The following is a 23,480-nucleotide window of genomic DNA, read 5'->3' on the forward strand; positions in this document are numbered from 1 at the left end:
CCTCTGGAGCAATCCCACCCTCTCACACTAACACCAGCTTCCTCCTCATCCCCAAGGGGCAGGAAGAGATGTGGGGAGAGGATCTGCTCTGCATCTTCACTCTTTCTTTCAGCAGTGGTCTGAAATCTGCTCTACTGACCCAATACCTCAGCTTCTCCCTGTTTTGCTGCTTTGGAATGTGATTTGGAGAACTGTTTACCCAGCATGTGAACTGTTTTTAATTACTGACCAATCCCAGTCCAGCTGTGTCGGGACTCTGGTCAGTCATGGGTTTTTTTATTATTCATTCTTGTCTAGCCTTCTGATGTCTCCTTTCTCTTTTTTAGTGTAGTTTTAGTAGATTATTATATTATATTATTACAATAATTATATAATTATAATCATATAATATATAATTATATATAGTATTGTATTATATTATATATTATATATTATATATTATATATTATATATTATAGATAATATAATAATTATATTATATATCACATAATTTAATTAATATAGTATAATTAGTATAATATAGTATAATATAGTACAATATAATATAAATATAATATAGTATAATATAGTATAAATAATATAATACAGTATAATACAGTATAATATAATATGATATAATGATATGATATAATGATATGATATAATGATATGATATAATGATATGATATAATGATATGATATAATGATATGATATAATGATATGATATAATGATATGATATAATGATATGATATAATGATATGATATAATGATATGATATAATGATATGATATAATGATATGATATAATGATATGATATAATGATATGATATAATGATATGATATAATGATATGATATAATGATATGATATAATGATATGATATAATGATATGATATAATGATATGATATGATATAATGATAATATAATGATAATATAATGATAATATAATATAATGATAATATAATATAATGATAATAGAATAGAATAGAATAGAATAGAATAGAATAGAATAGAATAGAATAGAATATCAGCCTTCTGACAACGAGGAGTCAATTCTCATCTCTCACCTCATCCTGGGAACCCTCACAACACCACCACAACAATCAATAACCACAGCCCCGTGCCCTGTTGAGGGGACACGGGCAGCCTGCAGGGGTACCTGGCTCTCAGGGTGTCCAGGCACACGGGCAGGTATTTGTCAAACAGAATGGTCAGGTTGGCCCTCTCCGACTGCACCTCCCGCCGGTCAATCCAGCTGCTCACAGGGGCGTTCCAGCCCAGGTCTGAGGGGTTGATGTACAGGATCCCTTGAGGTGCAGGAGAAGAGTCAAGGGTAAGGACACAGCAGGGGCTGCCCCTTTCTCCACCAGGAACTTTCAGGTACTCGCTGGAACAACTGAAACCCTGTCAAATGCACCTGGTCCCTCATTACCTGCCCCCTCCTCCTGCCCCACTGCAGAGGAGACACATTCACAGTGAAGAGATGCAACTCAGGAAACCAGGACACCTCTCAGGACCCTGCCCCAAATTTGGAACATGGTGTTTCCTGAGCCATGTTATTGCTCTGGGCACCAGACACCAGGGGTCACCTTCATTCCCTGTTCCCATGCACTGCTCCAAAAGCTCTTTGGGATAAAGGCTGCTGTCTCCTCATCAGCCTCACACAGAGCTGTGCAGGAGAGTTCTCTCAGCAGTGCTGCAGCCATGACCCCACAGCAGCAGTGGGAACACTCTGAGTAAACCCCCCCAGATGATGGCAGACCCCGAGTGAGGCTGGGCTCAGGATCCTCAGTGTGTCTGTGAGCTTCAGGAACACTCCCTGCACACCACAGGCAGCTGTGCTCCCAGCCTGGCAGCTTTCACAGAGTCACTGGGCTGGAAGAGACCTTCAAGATCATCGAGTCCAACCCAGCCCCAACACCTGAACTCAACCCTGGCCTCCAGTGCCACATCCAGGCTTTGTTAAACACACCCAGGGATGGGGACTCCACCACCTCCCCGGGCAGCCATTCCAGAACTGTATCACCCTTTCTGTAAAACACTTTTTCCTAATATCCAACCTCTATTTCCCTTAAGACTGGCCAACAAAGGGCTGCAGAGAGCCCCAGGTGCAGCCCAGCAGGACTCACCTGCCCGGGACACGGTGGCCGGGGTGGCCGTGCGCAGGTGGCTGATCTCAAACAGCAGCCTCATCGCGGGGTTCAGAGGGATCCTCTCGTTGCTGGCCAGGGTCAGCACCTGCAGACAGACAGACAGACAGCCTGAAGCTCTGCCAGGAACGGGAATGAAGAGTGTTCAGCACTTGGCACTGCTGGGCTTGGCTGCCCAGCCCAGCTCCTTGAGGCACAGCAGGACAAGGGGGGATTCTGCCCCTCTGCCCCATCCAGGCCAGACCCCACCTGCAGAGCTGCCCCAGCCCTGAGCCCAGCACAGGGAGGAGCTGGAGCTGCTGGAGAGAGCCCAGAGAAGGCACCAGGATGAACAGAGGGATGGAGCAGCTCTGTTAGTTCTCAGGCTGAGAAAACTGGGGGTGGTCAGCCTGAAGAAGGATCTGGGGTGACCTTATTGTGGCCTTTTGGTACCTGAAGGGGCTCCAAGAGAACAGGAGAGAGACCTTGGACAAGGGCCTGGAGTGCCAGGACAAGGGGGAATGGCTCCCAGTGCCAGAGGGCAGGGATGGATGGGATTTTGGGAATTAGGAATTGTTCCCTGGGAGGGTGGGCAGGCCCTGGCACAGGTGCCCAGAGCAGCTGGGGCTGCCCCAGGGTGCCTGGCAGTGCCCAAGGGACAGGGATTAGAGCAGCCTGGGACAGTGGAAGGTGTCCCTGCCATGGCAGGGGCTGGGATGGGGTGAGCCTTAAGATCCCTTCCAGTCCAAATCACTCTGTGATGGCAGGACATGATTTCTGACAGGCACAGAATGCTCCTTCTCTCTTCCACAACCCAGAATCCAAAGCACTTCCTCAGGGTGGGGAAAAGACAGAATTATGTACCTACCCTACCTCTAAAAGGCCTAAAGTTATGATCAGGACATTTGCAATTGCTCACATGCACACCTCTCCAGAAAAGGGAAATTCCAAGGAAAACAAGCCCTCAGTTATTTCCCTCATGCACCATTGCCTTTATGCAATATTGTTTGGTGTGGCTGAAGAAACACAGCTGCATTATTCCAGGAGATGTTCTTACAATCTGCATTTCTCCCAGGCTGAATCACCCCTGACAAGGAATACCCGCTTCTTTACCTGACATCCATTACCTTATTATCATCCATCACAGTGTTCAGAGATTCAATCCACATTGGATCAATATCTCCATCTAGTACCATCCACTTGGGACCATCATGTGAGATGTTGGCCAGCTCTCTCATGATTGATGAAAACAGTCCTGGGAGGGTGACATGAATATGTTGATGAACACTGAAGTTGTCACCTGCTCTAACAGATTTTTCCAGCAACTTCCTAAAAATTATGCCTTCCCCTTACACATTCATAACTCTTTGCATCTGGACATAAATGATACTGCATAATGATATCTGCTTTGGAGAAAAAAATATTATCAGAGTTATTATCACTGAGAATGACTGTGGGCCTACATGAGCTTCATTCCCACTGAAAACCTTAAGACATAGGAAAAATGAAGAGCAGATACTCAGAGAAAACAAACCCTCAAACTACACAATGCAAAAAAACATCTGAATATGCCTTGGAAATTCTTACATTTGGGGTTTTTTTCCTGTGGCTTGAAGTATATCAGGAAAATCAAGATGCTTTAAACACTGGATCATGGCTTGAGTGAGACTGAGGGGAGAACAAGCCCAGACTGACATTGAGTGACAGAACAAAATGTCAGTAAAATCAAGGAGACAGAGAATATACAGAGTCTCAAGGGGAGTAAATAATGAATGCTAAGAAGAGTGAGAAGCTGGGAACAGAGCAGAAGTACTGCAGGGCAAATGAGAGCTCCACAAAACCATCACTCTCCTCCACACGAGGAAATACCTAGGGAAAGGCTGGTCTGCATGAAGGAACATCAGGCAAGCATTAAAAGCAGCCTCTCTCCTGGTGAATTGTGACAGGCATGCTTTTTGTTTCTCCAGGAGCAGCTACTCCCTCGTGACGCAGGTCGGGAGCCGCCGGTGGCAGCGCACGACCGAAGCAAAGCCTGTGCAGAACAGCTCAGCCACACAGCTCAGAGGGGTCACAGATCAATGACACCTCCCTGCCTCTGCCTGGGCTCCATTCGTCACGCTGGACACAGCTTGGAAACCTCTCCAGCCCTGCCAGTGCCAGCAGCAGCTCCTGCCTGGGAGCATCACAACCACAGAGGCACCTGGAGGGAAGTGCCCCTCTCCCAACCTCAGGCATCCACACCACAGAGGGGTTTTGGGATTTGAAAGGAGACTTTGGATCTACAAATAACACTTTTAGGATTCCCTTGTGGGGCCTTTTTCCACCTAACATGTGCAAATTTCCCAGCTGCTGGCAGAAATGAGTGACAGGATGAACTTGGGAAGAGGTAAAGGAGGAGCTGATCCATCCTCTCTTGTCAGGCTGTGCTGAAAATGGCCTGGCTGCTCTTTGGCACCAAGAAACAACATTTCTAGGAATGGTCAATGCAGAAAATATCTGCCTTGGGCCATCAGAGAGGAGCCCTGTAAGGTCTCTTGAAACATTAGAGGATTAAGAACACTGGACAGCCACCTGCCAGTGTCTCTCCTGCTGTCCAGGGCCACCCACAGCCCCTGTTCCACAACCCCCAACGTGCAGCTCTCTCTGCAGAGGGCTGGCTACATCCCACACTTCTCTCTGTCACTTTGATTTAGGGTCCCCAATCACAATAAAAAAGAAATTAACCCTGGCACTGGAGCGGAGCAGGGGGCAGGAGGGGTGGTGGCAGGGGCAGGGGAGGTGGTGGCAGCTCCTCTCCTGGAGACCTCTGGCCAAGGATGATTTATGGAGCTGTCCTCCCTCACCTCCCAGAACAGCCACACAGGGAATCAAAGCTGCCTTTCTGGATTAGTCACAAGCCAACGTTTGCACTCTGCATCTCTGTAATCTTTCAGCAGGTCTTAAATGCTCATCTCATCCTCCTCAGGAGCAATCAGGATCAACAGCCTGGCAAACACCGTGTGCTGGAGATCAGGCAGGGATATTCAGTGGAAAAACACCTCTCAAATGCTGCTGGGAGTATCCAGCCATAGAAACCTGGAAATGGCACTTTTTGGGGGTCCCAGTGCACAGCACAGGGCAGGAGGGAATTCTCTTCCTTCAGCAGCCCAGCCCCAAAAACAACGTGTCTCAATTAGGAACTGGGAAGCGCTGGTGTTAACAAACATGATAATTATCCTTATGGCAAAAAGATAAATTCCCAAAAATCTGTGACACCCTACATGTCCTTCCAACAGCAAACCCTCACACAGCTGGGAGCAGCACCTGGGCTGTGAGACCTGCACACAGAGACCCAACATCCACTCAGGAGCTTCATTAAAAATATCCCTTTTATCTCCAAATTCAGCCACGAAAGGACATTTACCATCTCTCCACTCCCTCGTTGCTGGGTTAATGATGCCAAAGAGCTCATCATTGGTGACTGCTTTGGGGTTGAGGTCTGTCCACACAGGCCGGCGCTTCATCCTCTGGTAGGTTTTGTGCAGGGACCTCAGCACCTGGGACTTGCCTGTGCCTGCAGCCCCCACCACGAACACGGAGTGCCGGACACTGAGCAGCTCCTCCAGCTGCACCACCTGGGGAAACACCCCCAGAGCTGACAGACACGCCAAAGTGAAGCTCAGATGTGCAAAATCTAAAGGAAAGAGTCCCTGTCCATGGCTCAGGGCTGGAATGAGATGTCCTTTAAGGTCCCTTCCAACCTAAGTCATTCTGTGAAATTAGCTCTCACTGGGGCTATTGTATAGAAATTTGTGACCTAGACACACAAAGGATTTGACTCCCAGTTTGGTCTGACTAGAATACAATAAAATATATAATATAATATATAATATATAATATATAATATATAATATATGTATTATATATATGATATATAATATAATATATTATATATATATAAATATATATAATATATTCTTATATATATAAATATATATAAGTATAATATATAATATTATATATTATATTTATAATATATTATAATATTATAAATATATTCTTTATATAAATATATTTATTATATTTATTATATAAATATATTTATTATAATATTATATAATATATATAATGTTATAATATTATATTTATATATAATATAATATAATATAATATAATATATATAATTTATATAATTTATATAAAATCATAAAATAATAAATCAGCCTTCTGAGAACAAGGAGTCAAATTCTCATCTCTCACCTCGTCCTGGGGACCCTCACACCACCCACAACAGAGCAGAAAACCCCTGGGCCTTACTTTGAGCACAAAGTTGTCCTCGGGCTGCAGCCGCAGCTCCAGCACAGCCTCCTTCACCATGGCCTCAAAATCCAGGTCACGCTTCCGAGGCACATCCAGGGCAGGGAACAGGTCCCCAATCAGCCCCATGAACACTGGCACGTCGTCTGTCACGATTTTGGGGATGTTGAAGTCGCGGAGGGAGCGCATCAGGACCTGCTCCTCGGGCCGCTCGGGGTCCGCGCGCTTCAGGGCGCCCGCCACCACCAGCACCGACTTGATGGCCCGCAGACCCCAGTCGTAGTGGTCCTGCATGAGGGGGAGAAAGAAACAAATAAAAACAGGGGTGAGTTTATGCCTAGGCAGGGGTAAAAAACAGAAGTACAGCTGCCAGAGCAGTCAGCAATGTAAATGCAGACAAATTTGTTATTTTTGTCATGGCCAGAGACCTCCACCAGCCTGAGTCACCTGGTCTCCATTTCACAAGGTGAGCTTCCCACCAGGGAGAGTCAAATAATTCATGGTTCATGCCATCACATAGGCTCAGAGCTGGCACTAAGTCAGCAGTAGGACTTGCACTCTGGAGACCTAAGGAATGTTTTCCCCTAAAACCTTGGCCTTTTTGCAGGTTAAGCAAGGCCTGCCAGAGCCCTGGATCTGCAGGAGCTAATGAGGTGGAAGGCTTGTTAGTCCATTCTGAGGCCTCAGACACTCAAATTTCTCCATCACCAGGTTACCAGGGACATTTGGTCCTGGGGACTGCCTACCAAGCAGGGGCAGGGAGGACACTGCTGGAAAGGAATCCTAAAGGAATCCAACAAGTAAATCCTTCTATCTGTGCTCCATTGAGACCCTGCAGAGCACAGCCCAACAGCTTGACTGCTTTGCGTGGGAGGCCAAAGCTCCCACAGGGCCTCCAGCTGCACAGTACAAAGTTTCTGTGAGAAGGCAGAAACCCACCCCAGCTCATGCTGGCACAGCCAAGATCAGGTTTTCCATCTGGAGTCCTGATTCAACTCACCCCAGCTTTGATCTATGCAGACAATGCAAAGTTAAAATCTGATTAACCAGGGTTTTGCGCTGGAGGTGACCTTACATGGTCAACACTTGACATGACAGAGAAGTATTGAGTTGGACTAAGAGAGGAACAGTGATCATGAACCCCTTGCAGGCAGCAGAATCAATAGGAGCTAAGAGAAAAAGCAAAGGGTCACTGCATACTACCCCAATCATGGTGGCATTGGAGGCTTTTGAAAAATCTCTCAAATTCAAAAATTAGTGAGGTTAATGCAGTTGGGTCAAATGCTTCTGGCCCTGAAGATCCTCCAGGAGAGCAGATCGAAAATGTCATTGCTCTGATGATCACAAACCCTCCCTTGTCCCAGCAGCTGCCACAAAGGCAGGCAGCAACTAAAACCTGTGAAGCTTCAGCCATGGAGGTGCATGGCAGTGTCACATCCCTGATTTTGGGGATCCAGAGGACAGCAGAGGGCTCACCTGCTTGGACAGGAGCTCCTTGCAGAGTTGGTAGAGCGTGATGAACTTCCTGGCCAAGGCTCGGGCCTGGAGGAAGCCCTCAGCCACCAACATAATCTCACAGATCAGCTCAAAGTCTGGCACAACCATGGCACAGGGCCTAGGGAGACAGGCAGGAAAGGATTGCAGAGCAGGCATTGACTACAGAGCTTGAGGGCAGTGGATTTGTAGCTTTATCTTCCAGGTCCTCTCCAGTGAGCCACTGGAGACTCTCCCAGCCTGCCCCCGCTGCCTTTTCCATGGCACAGGACAGAGCTACCTTGTCCTCCCTGCATTCCCTGATCCAGGCTTGGTGCACAAGGCTGAAACCATCTGTGAATCCCCAGTGCAAGTAAATTTCCCAACAAAATGAAGCCTGAATGTTCCAAAAGACAATTTCTGCCAGTTTCATCACACAGGTCACAAAACCTGATCTTGACTCACCTGAAGAGAGCTTTTAAATTCTCAGGTAGCTCGGTTCGTCCTGCATAACCAGGGTTCATGGTGATGAAAATCCCAACTGAGGGGACTAAGTTAATGTCTTCTCCAAGAAAATTGAAGGATTTCTTCTTCTCCCGGATGGCATCCTGCACACTCTTCACCTGGGGACCAAGGCAGTGCTGGTGTTCAGGTATGGAAACCCCAGCCAGCACTGCTGACCTCCCTGCACTTGGCCCATGATGAGTGGGGATTATCACTGCTCTGGTCTGGGTTTTACTGACCATATAAAGCTTTCTACACTGTTTAGGGTAAATCTGTGTGCCTCCCATCACAATCCAACTCTGACAAACAGAAAAGGGCTGAAGAGACTGGACAGTCAAACTGAAAAGAGTTCCAAGAGTTTGCTTCATAAGAGACTTCGCTGGTCTTTTCTAGCTGTCTGATTGCAGCTTTGTTCTTCTCATCCCTCACTTTCCAAAGAGGCCCATTACAGCCAGACCACCTCACTGCCCACCTTCCATTCCCATGGAGTGAGTCACAGAATCCCAGAATCAGCAGGCTGGAAGGGACCTTTCAGATCGAGTCCAACCCAGCTCCAACACCTCAACTAAACCATGGCACCCAGTGCCACATCCAATATTTTGTTAAACACATCCAGGGATGGTGACTCCCCCACATCCCTGGGCAGATAATTCCAGTGCTTCATCACTCTTTCTGTAAAAAACTGTAGCTAGGACACAAAATAAAATGACGTGAACACGCAGCTCCCCAAGGTAAAAAAGAGTGCTTTTAATTTCTGACTCCAACATTTATAGATTTCCAAAAGTGACAGTGGATTGGAGGGTGACAGTGCCACCTCTCCAATGACACTGCACAAACCAACAGTCCATCAAATTTCTCCTCCTCCATAAAAGAATGCAAAACAATGAGTTATTTACATATAGTGCTTGAGAAAGTTCATTACAAGAATGTAAACATCAGAAGGCTTAGAAAATCTTAAAAAATCAGGGCAACAAAAAACGTTTTCCTGAACAGCAAACACAGCCAGGCCACCTCACTGCCCACCTCCCATTCCATTACAGCCAGGCCTTCCTTCCCTGCTTCCCAAGGGAGCAGCTCCTTGCAGCCAGCTCACCTCCTCCATAACACCACTCCATCGGGGAGGAATCCATCTCTGCCCTAAACTCACCCTTTTTCCACCTTAAAGCAAAGCAATTAAGGGAGTTTCTCAGTGTGAGGACCCACACCGACAGGAGCTGCATGACTAAGGCAGCCAATTAACCATCACCATGGTTACCCTCTAACAGCAGCAGAGGCGATGATGGAGTGACAGCCCTGCTCGCTCAGACACCATGCTCCAGCCAGGAGCCAGGGAATCATTAGCAGCTGAGTCATATCTGGGCTTCTTTTGTTTAGCTTCCCCTTTTATTTTAAGATCCTCAAAGACGTTTTTCAATGACAACTTTAAGCTAGAACCTGATGGAAGGGAAGTGGAGAGGGAAGGACACACAAACACATGTACCCGCCTGGGATTTCTTTGGGACATCAGAGGAGGTACGATGATGAGACAAAGAGGGATGAAAGTGAGGAGTTCGTGGAGGGGTTCAGAAGAATTCCTTTGACCAAGACATTTACAGAAGTTTAGAAACTTCTGGGCTCTAGACCTTAATTTCTGCAATGCCAAGCCCCAAAGTGGGTCTGGAAAGAATTCAGCACCTCAGTCAAACACTGGGATCCCAAAATCTGCACTCACAGCTGACATTGGGGACCAGAAGAACATTGATGTTTTAGCAACTCAGTTTTCAGCACTGAAGTTCCCCAAGACTCAAATCCTTCCGTTCTGGCCCTGTGGGAGTGAGGGAAGGAAGGCTGGCTTGCATTTATCCACAAGCTTTTCTCCACTTACCTGTACAGCAACCACAGAAAGGACCTCAACTGAGATTCTGTTAAATTCATCAAAACAGCCCCAGGCTCCTGTCTGGGAAAGGCCTTTGTAAATATTCCCACAAGACTGAAAATAAAAAATAAAATAAAATAAAATTACAAGAGTGAAATCACAAACAGAATCCACTCCAGCAAAAAATGGATTTGATTTCCCTGCCCGTTTATTTATAGCAATTTACAGTCTATTGTGGGTATTTAGAAAGTGCAGGGGAGCAGCAGGCACAACTCAATTATAATATTTATAGCTCTGCACAGTTTGCCACTTGATTTGCTAATTGCCCTCTCTCGACAACTCTGCACTCTGGTTCCATCCAAAGGTCACCTGGGCTGAGTTACTGATGGCCCCACGTCCATGAGAGACCTCAGCTGGATAAAATATGGTCCAAGGCCACCAAACCCAGTGCCCTGGAGAGCACAGGGATCAGCACCATGAGCAGCAGAGGATCCTGAGGAACCAGGAGAGCTCTGTCCCCATGCCTGGGACAGGTATCCTGTGGGTCTGGAGAGAGGGAATGGATCAGCACAGCCTCTGTCTCAACTGAACAGGCCAGAATTTGTAAAGAATTTCATGTGGAACTTAACTCCAGAAGGGAAGGGAGCAGGGCAGAGAGCACAGCTCAGCTCTCCTCCTCCTCAAGAACCTTGTGCAAGTCTCAGAGACAAAAAGAAGGAGGAGGATGAAAAGCTGCTCAGCAGGAAGGGAGGCAGCAGGGATGAGAGAAGAGGGGATGGATCAGAGCAAGCCCAGCTGGGTAACTCCCACCCTGCAGGTTCCAGGGGCCCTGAGCAGCCCCAGTTTGGGGGGAGCAGCACAGTGGTGTTGTGAGGTTTTTAGGAGGAGGTGAGAGATGAGAATTTGACTTTATGTTTTCAGAAGGTTGATTATTTTATTATATTACTATATTATACTATACTATAATATTATACACTATTATATACTGTACTATACTACAATATACTATACTATGATAATATAATATAATAAATATTATATTATATTACATTACATTATATTATATTCTAAAACTATACTAAAGAAAGAGAAAGGATTTCTCAGAAGGCTAGAAAGGAATGAATAATAAAAACCTGTGACTGACTCAGAGTCTGACACAGCTGGCTGTGATTGTTTATCTAAACATGTAAATTATTTTTAACTAATAGCCAATCTCCAGACCACATTCCAGAAGAGCAAAACATAGAGAAGCTGAGGTTTCTCATATTCCCAGGACAAAAAAGTCCTGATGAAGGGATTTTTCAGAAAACATTAGGGTAACACAGCACCTTGTAGTCCATCTGCTCGGAGCAGTTGAACACGTACACCATGATGCCCAGGGCTCGGCCCAGGTCCTTGGTGGTCTCTGTCTTGCCAGTGCCAGCAGGGCCTGCAGGAGCCCCACTCATGGTCAGGTGCAGGGACTGGGTCAGGGTGATGTAACACCTGCACAGGATGAGGGAAAAGGGAAAGACACTGAGCTGGGTCAGAGGAATGGCAGATTTGTCTTTACAAACAAGCTTTACAAAAATAAAGCTTATCTCTAACTAAAATCTTAGCTCCTCTAAAATCTCTAAATTCCTTAAAGTTTTGTGTCTCATTGTGGTGGTGTTCACAGGGGTCTCACAATGAGGGAAGAGATGAGAATCTTGACTCCATGTTTCAGAAGGTTGATTTATTATTTTATGATATAGATTATATTAAAAGAAAAATATATATTAAACTATACTAAAAGAATAGAAGAAAGGATTTCATCAGAAGGCTTGAAAAGAATAGAAACGAATGATAATAAAATCTTGTGACTGACCAGAGTCCGAGCCAGCTGGACTGTGATTGGCCATTAATTAGAAACAACCACATGAGCCCAATCCCAGATGCACCTGTTGCATTCCACAGCAGCAGATAACCATTGGTTACATTTTGTTTCTGAGTCCTCTCAGCTTCTCAGGAGAAAAAACCCTAATGAAAGGATTTTTCATGGAATATGTCCGTGACATCTCATAACCACCAGCTCAGGTGGCACCAGCAGGGCCTCACCTGTCGGTCAGGGGGGTGATCACCAGCCGGGGGGTGTTGCCCAGGTACTCGTAGCAGTAGAGGAACTGAGCATCACAGATGTTGGCCCAGCAGTGCCGCTCCTCGTCCGACCAGCGGTGCCGCAGCTGCGCCAGCCACACGAAGGCCTGGCCATTGTCCACCTGCAGAGTGGCACCAGGGACGGCAGGGGGCTGCCTTCAGTCCTGGCTTTCATGGTTTTCAGATTCTGTGCTGCCTAGGTGTGTAGCTCTGAGCTTTGTGTTAAGTGTTAGTAAGTTTTCTTTAAGAGGTAGGTTGACAAAATAATCCTTTTCCAGCTTGGGACTAAGGAAGATCAATACAAGCTTTAGGCCCAAAATGCATAAACAATAGGGAACTGAGAGAGCAAACAAGGAGGATGGGACTTCATGACCTGGAGCTGTAATTGGACAATTAACCTCAATATGGAAATGGACCAAAACTTATAAAAGTGTGAAAACTCCTGACTGGGACCCATCTTGGGTGTAGCCATGGCTGGGCTCTTGCACTACCTGAGGTGTATCCCTTAAAGGCCTTTAAATAAATCCCTGCTTTATTCTTTTAGCTCTGTCTAGTCTCTGTCCCAGGTCAGCCTCTCTAGGCATCAGTTCTGGCACCCCAGATGGGACAGAAGGCATCTGCAAAACCCCTGGAGTAGAGGAACACCCAACTCCTGCACTCCACTCCTGCCAGTACTCCTAGGGGAGCCCAGCTTCAGGCCAGAAGGTATCAGAGCCAACGTGCAGGTTGGACAGGGCTTGGAGCACCCTGAGATGGCAGAAGGTGTCCCTGCCCATGGCAGGGGTTGGAATGAGAAGAGCTTTAAGGTCCCTTCCAACCCAAACCATTCTGCGAGTATGTGAGGACAGGCAGTGTGGGAGTGGTGGACAAATCCCAAGAGATTCCCTGTGGGCCCACACCAGAGCAAGAAAGCTACAGAGAAGAAAATGCCAAATGATTTTTCCTATGGCCCTGCTGAGGCAGGCAGTGCCCCTAGGGCCTGTCCCTCCACGATCTCCCCCTCAATGCCCAGCATGGCTCACACTGAGCTGGGAACACCAACCTTCTGTGCTATCATCTTGGCCACCACGTCCCGCGCGTGCACGTCGATGGTGCAGATGGTCATGATCTTCTGCCTGTCGCCCCTGGAGAGCTGCCCCAGCAGCATGGTCACCAGCGTGTTCAGCTGGGCCACTTGCTTCTTGTGGTACTCCTTCATGGCCTTCTCGTAGCCTTCCTTCATCCTGGAGAAGGCCATGCCCACCTCAGCTGTCCACCAGATCTGGGTGCAGCAGAGAGCCACCTGGGGAAACAGAGTGGCTCAAGAGCAGGGCAACACCAGGCTTTGCTTACCTCTGAGAGGGTCTGACCCATGGGGAGGTCAGGGATGAGGCATCCCTGATGTGAAATGAAGTTTTGTTATACAGTATCCCAGCAGGCAGGAGAGCAGGGATCCATTTTACATCCATTGAAATTCCCATCTTGGGCATCACACCCTTCCTCTTTTCCCTGGACAGAACCACTCCCATCCACAGCCCAGACCCCTCTGGAAGCAGGGCAGGGCAGTACCTGGGCAGGGTGGTCAAAGAGCCACTGCTCCCTGGGCTTGTCCTCGTAGGCCGCCACAGCCGCGCCCATCCCGTCCCTCACCGTGGCCCTCATGGTGTCCAGCAGGCGACCCAGCCACACCTCCACCTGCAGAAGGGATTAAATCCCAGAACACTGCTGCTTCTCATCCCTGGGTGATGAGGGATGATCCCAGGAATGCCTGCCATCCTTCAGCAATGAGGGGGACAAGCAGCTCAGCTCTCCAGCCAAACAAACCTAAGGCCTCCTCCAGACTGGAGGGCTCAGCCATTTCTGCACCCATCCCGTCCCTCACTGTGGCTCTCATGGTGTCCAGCAGGCGACCCAGCCACAGCTCCACCTGCAGAAGGGGTTAAATCCCAGAACACTCCTGCTTTTCCCTCATGGATCATGAGGGATGATCCCAGGAATGCCTGCCATCCCTCAGCAGTGAGGGGGACAAGCAGCTCCGCTCTCCAACCAAACAAGCCTCAGGCCTCCTCCAGACTGGGGGACTCAGCCATTTCTGCTCCTGCAGGATCAGCATCTCCTCCCAGAGAGGTTTTTTTGTGGAAATCCAGCTGGAGGAGGAACCACAGTGAACTCCACTGAGGAGCAATTGAGCTCAACATGTTCCAGCTCCAGGCCATGGCAGAGTCACCCGTGGGATTGGAGCACAATCTGCCAGCAGCAAGAGAATGCTGGGAACACAATTCCTGCTGAATTTAGTATTTCACAATTCCTGCTGAATTTAGTATTTAGTATTTTAGAGAGGAGAGTTTAAATGCCAAGTGTCATCACTGGGGAGCTCAGAGCTGGTATTACCTACTTTAGCTTCCTTTAACAGTCCATGGAGAAAAGTGCAGCTACAGGGACAGAAAAGCTGAGCAGTAATTTGATTCTTAAATTTTGTACTTCAACTCGTCCTATGAAATAAGATTTGGAAAACAGGGGAAAAACCCTTTTCTTTCCAAAGGTTTCTGTGCAGAAGTACTATGGAATAAATTAATCTGTTTTCAGTCTGCATCCCCTCCCAGCTGGGAGGGTAGGAGTAACCTTCAAAACATCTTTCAGGAATTAAAATTAAAAAGCCCAGTAAAGAATAGGCCACAGCCCTTCCTCACACCATGGGCTGTGAGGACTCATCCAGAGCAGGACTAGAGCTGTGGTGAAAGCAAGGATTAAGTTCCACACCCGCTCCTCCAGCTTTTCCCATAGAGGCAGTGCAGTGGAACTCTGTAAGACCTTGGCTGTTCCTGTTATATTTTCTGAAAAATTCCTTCACCAGGATTTCTTCTCCTGGGAAGCTGAGAAGCCTCAGAGAAAAGTGAAAACAATAATTATCTGATTTGCTTCTCCTGTGTTTTACTGCTTTGGGATGTGGTTGGAGATGGTTTATCCAATATGTGAATTGTTTTTACTTAATGACCAATCACAGTCCAGCTGTGTCAGGACTCTAGAAAGTCACAAGTTTTTCATTATTTTCTTGTTAAACCTTCTGTAAGTATCCTTTAAAATAATAAATTTTATGATATTTTAACCTTCTTAAATTTTGATCTTTTAAAAACATAGAGTCAAATTCATCTTCTCCCCACAACGAGGGACCCTGAAAATACCACACTTGGCCAGGGATGCCCACCCAAGGGGGGTGGGAGCAGGTTCCACCAGGCAGCTTGGACACACAAGGTCTCCCCTCTCACCTGCCCACTGCAGTCACAGGGTTCACTGAACTGGACATATTCCTCCTCTCTGCTGTACATTCCCAGGCCAACCTTGGTTGTCTTCTCCTCGGAGTCCACCTGGAATTTCAGCCTGGCCAAGTTGTCAAAGAGTTTGGAAAGGTGACGCTGCACCTGCCAAAGGGATTGTGCCAATGAGGTGAGGGGGACAGGACCCAGAATCACAGAATAACGAGCTTGGAAGAGACCTCAAAGATCATCGAGTCCAACCTGTGCCCTAACACTCAACCAGACTCTAGCACCAAGTGCCACTGTCCAGGCTTTTTTTAAACACTTCCAGAGATGGTGATTCTACCACCTCCCTGGGAAGAGCATTCCAGTGCTTTATTATTCTTTCGGTGAAAAAGTTCTTCCTAATATCCAACCTATCCCTTCCCTGACGTAGCTGGAGACTGTGTCCTCTGGTTCTGTCAGTGCTGCCCGGTGGGAGAGACCGACCCCACCTGTCTGCAGCCTCCCTTCAGGAAGGTGCAGAGAGCAATGAGGCCACCCCTGAGCCTCCTCTTCTCCAGGCTAAACAGCCCCAGCTCCTTCAAACGTTCCTCACAGGGTTTGTGTTCCCAGCCCCTCTCCAGCCTCGTTGCCTCCTCTGGATGTGCTCAAACATCTCAACGTCCTTCCCAAACTGAGGGGCCAGAGCTGGGCACAGCACTCAGGATCAAGGACCAGTACAGGCAGAGCAGAGAGCAGCAGAGGTGCGACAGCCACAGTCCTGCTCACAAAGAATGACCTGGACACCTTGGCAGCACCACATCTTCTCACTCGTGGCCAGGATGGTGCCAACAGGAGCCTCTTGCTGTCCTTCTCAGGAGCTTGATTTGATGGTCCTGGTGGGTTCCCTCCAGCTCAGGCTATCCTATAATCCATCCTATGGCTTGTTTGCCCAGTTCTCACTCCCTGCCCCACAGAGGATTCCAGCCCCTCCTCAGGAGCTGTCCCACAGGTGGCCAAATCAGTTTCTTACCTGGCTGAATCTCAGGAGGTGCCAAGTGGATTGAGAAGCAAAGGACACTCAGCTTCCCCACCAGGACAGGCACATATCCTTTCTAATCTTACACAAACCATGGAATCCTGCTTTACCCCTGCAAGGGGGCAGGCTCAGCAACCCCCAGTGTCCTCTCCCAGCCCCTGGCCACTCTGCAGGGCCTTGGCTGTGCTCCAGCCCTCGACACAGCTCTGCCACCAGAGCCCAGAATGCACCTGAACCTGCACCAGCTCAATACCCAGTTCAAGTGGATAATATCATTGTCTATTTAATCCTCCTTTAGGAATTATCAGGCTTTGAAACTACAGTGGAAAGGCTGAGAGCGTATCCATGTATGATCCTGCCTGACATTTACTTTGATTTTACTGCAAATAGTTTTGAATAACAGAAAGCACCAGGAATTTCTCCTTACTCCGTGGAGCATTTCAGCACAGAAGCTTTTCTCTGCTTCCTGTGTTCTCTTTCTCTCTCTCCATTTTAAGCATCAATCAGCTGTGTATTTATGACACTCTGTGGGCTGAAATCACCCAGCAGCAGCAAACAGATCCAAGCTGAGTTAAAGGTTAGTGGCAACAAGAGCATTTCCAAGCCTGCCCCATTCACATCCTGATACAAATGCTGAAAAGGAGGAAAAACTTAAGGAGGCTGAGGTTGCTCACTGCTAAAAGGTAGAATAAGGAATTGATTCCTTACCCAACAGGCTCCATTTGCTGTGGACACTTTGATTTGGTTCACACACCAACCTCGGGATTATTGATGCCTCCCAAAGCAGGCTGGGCAGGGCATGGCATTGCCAGGCTAAGGGGCTGAGGCTCCCTGACAGCAGCTCCACATGGAACAGCACCTGCAGGACTGAACCCTCTGAGCTCTGCCCACGGGGCACAGAGGGTTCTGATCCCTGGGAATGGGGGGAAGGGGACTGGGAAGCCATTTCCTACAACAGGAGGGTCACTGCCAGCTCCTCCTTGGGATGATCCAGCAATCCTGCCCAGCCAGGAGGAGCAATGGTGTGCTTGGGAGGAGGAATGGTGTGCTTGGGGGATGTGGGAGGAGGAATGGTGTGTTTGGGGGATTTGGGAGGAGGAATGGTGTGTTTGGGGGATTTGGGAGGAGGAATGGTGTGTTTGGGAGGAGCAATGGTGTGTTTGAGGGATTTGGGAGGAGCAATGGTGTGTTTGGGAGGAGGAATGGTGTGTTTGGGGGGATTTAGGAGGAGCAATGGTGTGCTTGGGGGATGTGGGAGGAGGAATGGTGTGTTTGGGGTGTTTGGGAGGAGGAATGGTGTGTTTGGGGGATTTGGGAGGAGCAATGGTGTGTTTGGGGGATTTGGGAGGAGCAATGGTGTGTTTGGGGGATTTGGGAGGAGCAATGGTGTGTTTGGGGGGATTCCCCACACCTGGCATTCAGAGCCCATCCCAGAAACCCAGTGCAGGGTCAGACACCACCTGGCCACAGCCACTGCCTGACCTGGCTGCTCAGCTCCTGCAGGCTGTGCTCATCCCTGCCCTGCCATCAGGACACCCAAAGACTTTGCAGGGGGAAGGAAGAGGCGCTGCCTGGAAATTGCCTCTTCTGCCTAAAAAAATCAGCCCTCTACAAGCCACCAGTGCTCAGCCCTCCCACACTGGAATGCCCAACCTGGGGCTCTTTGTTTGGTGCCATTCCAGGCTGGGATCCAAGGTCAGCAACAAGTTTTGGACGAGATCCTCATGGAAGTCATTTTCCTGCAACCTTGCTGTAGCCCAGCAGGAGCAAAGCCCTGTTTTTATGGCACAAAACCCACAGAGGAGCTCTCTGAACCTGCCATGAGCATCCCCAGGGTCAGATCACACAACACCTGGGGCAGGGCTGCCTGTCAGCGATGGCAGGTGGAGAAGGAGTTGTTAATCCATGTAGGATGGGAGAAAATCCCTCCAGAAAGGACACTGGGGAGAGTCCCAGGACAACACCTTCCACTGTGACACTCCTGAAAATGCAAAGGTGGCACAGCACAAGCCTTACCAGATGTGGGTTGGTGCCATTGGAAAGAATATCCAGTAAATCTGCAGAAGAAATGAAGTAAAATCTGGGAAAAGCCAACCTTTTCATGTCCAAATATTCAGCCAAAGCCTTCTCACACAGAGACAACCTGGGGAGACAAAGCAGAGCCCGGTTCAGGTGGGTGAATACCCTGCCATGCTTCATGCTGCCCTCCTCAGGCTGGTTCTCCCCACCACGGGGAAATGCCAGGCATGAGCTGAGCCTGCAGGCTGCTCCTGCCCCCAGCCCTGAACAAAGCACAAGGGAACTCACAGCTCACTCTACTCCAGGGGTCAAACACCCAGGAGTCAGGGCAGCCTGATGAAAAAGCAGCAGCACAAGGGGAAGAAGAGGTTGGAAAGGTTTGCAGTCTGACCCGCTGCTTTAGACAAGCTCATAGCTGCCACAGGTGGTGGCATCCACTGGGATGAACATTTCCAGAGCTGCTTTTATTCTAATGAGCCACATTTTAAAGTCTGATTCCAACCAACTCAGCTTTTTGTGTTTGCAAAGCATGAAAGGAAAGTTGTTTGCTCCGATCTAAAATGAATCTTGCAGTGTTCACATGCTAAACTGCTGCTGAGCTTACAAAGTTCCTAAATAACATTCTCTGTGAGGAACATTGGCCTTGTTCAATTGAAAATAAAATAAAATCCTTATTTGAAATGGAGAGCTGCTACTGGCACAACAGCTTAGCATGGACTTTGAAGTGGTTTTCAGGCAGATTCATATGTTAAGTGAGAAGTGTCTCCATCCCAGGGCACTCAGGTCTGTCTCAGGGAGCTGTGTTATGCCTCAAGGGTACACAGGGATAATTTTGTAAATTAAATGGGCTCAGCTCTGGTTTTTTTGATCACAAAATCACAGAAGGGTTTGGGTTGGAAGGGAGCTCAAAGCCCAACCTGTCCCAGGCAGCTCCAAGCCCTGCCCAGCCTGGTCTTGGGCACTGCCAGGGATCCAGGGGCAGCCCCAGCTGCTCTGGGCACCTGTGCCAGGGCCTGCCCACCCTCACAGGGTGATGGGTCACAAACACAGAGACTTGAGACAGATCAGAAAAGCTGGAGATTTGTGACTGCAGAGGAAGCAGAGCCTCAGTAAAAGCCTCAGAGCACAGGCTGAGCTTCTCATGGCTGATTCCAGCCTCTGACAAAACCCTGGGACTGATGCTCTACCTACCTGCTCTGGATGTCCTCCAGCTGCTGGGACAGACCTGGTTTATTGGTGGCTTCAACCACATTTGGGGTTTTCTGAACTTCATTGGCGAGCTCTTTAAAATCCACATCAATGCCTTCAAAACGTTTGGAGTCCTACAAAGGGACACAAAGGACACAGCAACGTTCTCTGGGTATGCTGAGAGATCCCATCCTTTGAGAGCTCCCTTGGGGGTGAGGGCAAAGCTCCTCCCTTCACCAGTGAAAGGCTTGTTCCTGCTCAGCATGGCTGGGAGCCTGGAATAACACTGGGAGCTGGGCTGGAGGCACCTGAGGAGCTCCCCAGAGCAGGAGCAGGAGAAGAGCTGCTCTCCCCCAGCACCAGAGCGGAAGCAAAGAAAGGGAAAGCTGCCAAAGCTGCCTGGGCCAGCTCTGTTTGATGATTTGCAGTGTCTGAGCAATGATCTCAGTCCTCTCCCCTCTGAAGGAAGAGGGAACATGCCTGCAGCACTGAAGGAAGGCAGCAGCTCTCACTCGGCACCCAGGAGCTCTGTGTTTGCCATGCAGTGCTGCAAGGGAGAAGATCAGCCCCTCAGCATGGCTCGGGCACAGCCTGGGGTACAAATCCATCCTTGGGGAACAATCAGAGCACTGAGAGAGCCTCCAGAGGAGCGAGGCAGCAGGAGAACAGCCCTGCTTTGGGGGATTTGGCACCATAGATAACCCCATTTAATAATGAAGCCTCTTCTTCAACACTTCCCAAGCAGGAATTTGGGATTTGGGGGCTCATACCTGGGGCAGCTGTGCCCTGATGTCCTCTGAGCCTATGAAAATGCTCTCCAGGTGAGACCACGTGCGCTGCACCTCGAACCACAGGGAGATGATGGAGTCAGCAGTGGAGAGCTTCCTCTGCCAGGCAGACACTTCCTCCAGGAAGAAGGCAATGTACTTGGAGGACATTAAATTCTGCAGCTGCACCTGGTTGTCCTCTAGAGTTTCAATGAGCTCCTCATCTGACTTCAGCAAGGGAGTGTGGGTGCGGGGGTGAGGCTCGTACTGAAACTCCCTGGAGCTCCAGGTCACCCTCAGCTCCTTCAGCACCTTCTCCATGCTCATTTCTCTCACTGCTTTGTCCACAATGCCATGGACCTCCCCCTCAAATTCATGCAGGTTGAGCTTGAGGAGGTCAGCCAGGGTGGTGTCCGAGTCCATCACAAACCTCACGCCCGTCACCTGCATCAGCTGGTTCCAGTGCCTCTCCCTGATGGCAGGATTTTGAAGTTCTGCCACAGCCTTGAGGGCTGTCAGCATGTTCTTCACCTTGCTGTCCAGCCCGCTGAAAGCATCCCACGCCCTCATCTCCTTGTCCAAATTCCGAATCTCTCTTGCAAACTTCTTGCACTCCAGATCCATGTTCTCCACGTTAATGTCCACCCATCTGGTGGTCTGCCAGTCTTCGAGGCTGGTGTTCACCAGGGAGATCATGTCCCAGAGCTCTTTGAGCAGACACAGCTCCCTCCTGCACTGCTTCAGCTGTTTGTACTCCGGCACCATGACTTCAAACAGACCAGCTGATTCATAAATCGAGGTCATGGCTGACTCCATCTCTTTAATCTCCATGTGCTTTGCATCCAGCAGTTGATAAGGCTTTTCGGTGTCAAACCTAGAAATAAACGTTTATTCTTCATAAGTGACATTGTAACAACTTCTAAAGGACCCATAAAACAAACAGAGCCTCTGAGAGCCACAGGAGAGATGAAAGGTCTCTACTACACCCTGATGGCTGAGCCACGTGGCACTGCTGACACCACCCAAACCCAGCCTCTTCCAGGGACACAGCACTGCAGGCACAGCAGGGAGGAGAGCTGTGCATCACCAGGACATGCAGGTGATGCCTTCAGATTTCAGCTTTTATATTTTTCAAATCCTCTAGCGCATTAGCGCATGGCTATGAACTCCATATAAAGTGTAGATAGCTGTCTTCACATCTTGGTCAGACAGAACAATCCCTCTGGGCCTGAGATCCAAGGACACACCACAGCCTCACGCCTAGAAAAGCATAAACGAAAGTGAATGGTGGGGAGCAAACTGGGGAATATGACTTCATTAGCTGAAGATGTAAGTGGAGGATTAACCCCTGATATGCAAACAGACCAAACTTATTTCTGTCTGCCAAAACTGGTTACCATTATTCATCCTGGGTGCAGCCTCTGTGAGGCTTTGGCTGTCCAAGGGGAAGCTATGGAAGGCCTTTAATAAAGACCCACTTTATTCTCTTAACTCTGTCCAGTCTCTGTTCTAGGTAGCCACTCCAGGGCATCACAGGGAAGAGCTCTTCTGTCTGTAGGCTCAGAATCACAGAACAACGAGGTTGGAAGAGACCTCTAAGATCATCGAGTCCAACCTGTGCCCTAACACCTCAACCAGACTCTAGCACCAAGTGCCATGTCCAGGCTTTTTTTAAACACTTCCAGAGATAGTGATTTCACCACCTCCCTGGGAAGAGCATTCCAATACTTTATTATTCTTTTGTGAAAAATTTCTTCCTAATATCCAACCTATCCCTTCCCTGAGTAGCTGGAGACCGTGTCCTCTGGTTCTGTCAGTGCTGCCTGATGGGAGTGACCGACCCCACCTGTCTGCAGCCTCCCTTCAGGAAGGTGTAGAGAGCAATGAGGGCACCTCTGAGCCTCCTCTTCTCCAGGCATGTCGGAACCCAGGACATTCCTCTGGCTGCCCTGGAGGACTCGAGACCCTGGCAGGGGGCTCAGAGACCTTGGCACAGAGTCAAAAACACCTGTGCCTTCCATTTCAACCCATGGAAAAAACAATTACCAACTTTGTGCAAAGAATTACAAGCCACAAGAGTTTGAATAGAATGATAGTTAATTTATCACCAGGTGAAAATGTAGAATTTTAAAGTTTTTAAAATGGGAGTTCAGGAGGCAAGATGGAGGAATCTAGACGCGTCCAGTCTTTCTTCTTCTTGTCCTCCATCTTCTGCTGTGATAAAGTAGCATTAAAGATTCTAAAGCAGCACTTTTAGATTAGTTTGGAGTAAACACAAACTGTCTAACATAAGTGATAAGAATTAAAAAATTATTATAAATAAAGTACACTTAGTTTTTAGTATAAAAAGATAACACCACCCTGAGGGCAGTCAGTGTGCCTCAACCTGACCTGCTGAACAAACCTCTGCAGATCCAAAAAAGCATGTGTTAAATAAGAGAAAATAAGCAACCTTGAAAACCAAAGCCGAAGAATCCCAACTTCTCCTTCGAGCGCGGAGCTGGGGAAAAAAACTTTTAACACCTCAAAAGCCGTACCAACCACAACAAACCCGAGACAGGCTAAACAACCCCAGCTCCTTCAAGCGTTCCTGAGGCTGGTTGGTGCTGGAAGAGCTGTACCTGAAGGGAGCCTCCGTGGCGAAGCGCTCGCGGAGCCGATGCTGCTGGGCGTCGAAGGCGGCGCAGCTCTGGCGCAGCGCGGTCACCTCGGCGGCCTGCAGAGGAGCCACCTGCTGCTTCACGGCCACCGCCAGCTTCTTCACCTGGCCCCACTTCTCCGGCAGCTCCTGCGGGCACAGCGGCACTGCTGGGTCCCCCTGACACAGGGGGGATTGGCACTGACCCCATGGTGCAGATGGTGTAATTAGCACTGTGTGATTAGCACTGACCCCATGGTG

The 23,480-nt window shown here is 48.5% G+C and overlaps 1 protein-coding gene across 1 annotated transcript in view; it reads right to left on the minus strand.

Annotated features, from left to right (window-relative positions):
• LOC118693885 (dynein axonemal heavy chain 9-like) overlaps positions 1–23,480 on the minus strand; it is a 142,498-nt gene that overhangs the window by 107,040 nt on the left and 11,978 nt on the right. The window contains 17 exon segments of the mRNA XM_054516895.1: positions 1,141–1,288; positions 2,111–2,219; positions 3,238–3,365; positions 5,514–5,724; positions 6,407–6,694; positions 7,883–8,021; positions 8,345–8,502; positions 10,248–10,352; positions 11,567–11,723; positions 12,315–12,475; positions 13,396–13,635; positions 13,902–14,027; positions 15,599–15,751; positions 18,624–18,750; positions 19,818–19,948; positions 20,585–21,455; positions 23,203–23,369. Of these exon segments, the coding sequence (XP_054372870.1) occupies positions 1,141–1,288; positions 2,111–2,219; positions 3,238–3,365; positions 5,514–5,724; positions 6,407–6,694; positions 7,883–8,021; positions 8,345–8,502; positions 10,248–10,352; positions 11,567–11,723; positions 12,315–12,475; positions 13,396–13,635; positions 13,902–14,027; positions 15,599–15,751; positions 18,624–18,750; positions 19,818–19,948; positions 20,585–21,455; positions 23,203–23,369 (3,419 nt within the window).

Source organism: Molothrus ater, chromosome 19 (genome assembly GCF_012460135.2).
Source record: "Molothrus ater isolate BHLD 08-10-18 breed brown headed cowbird chromosome 19, BPBGC_Mater_1.1, whole genome shotgun sequence".
In the NCBI taxonomy this organism is placed as follows: domain Eukaryota; kingdom Metazoa; phylum Chordata; class Aves; order Passeriformes; family Icteridae; genus Molothrus; species Molothrus ater.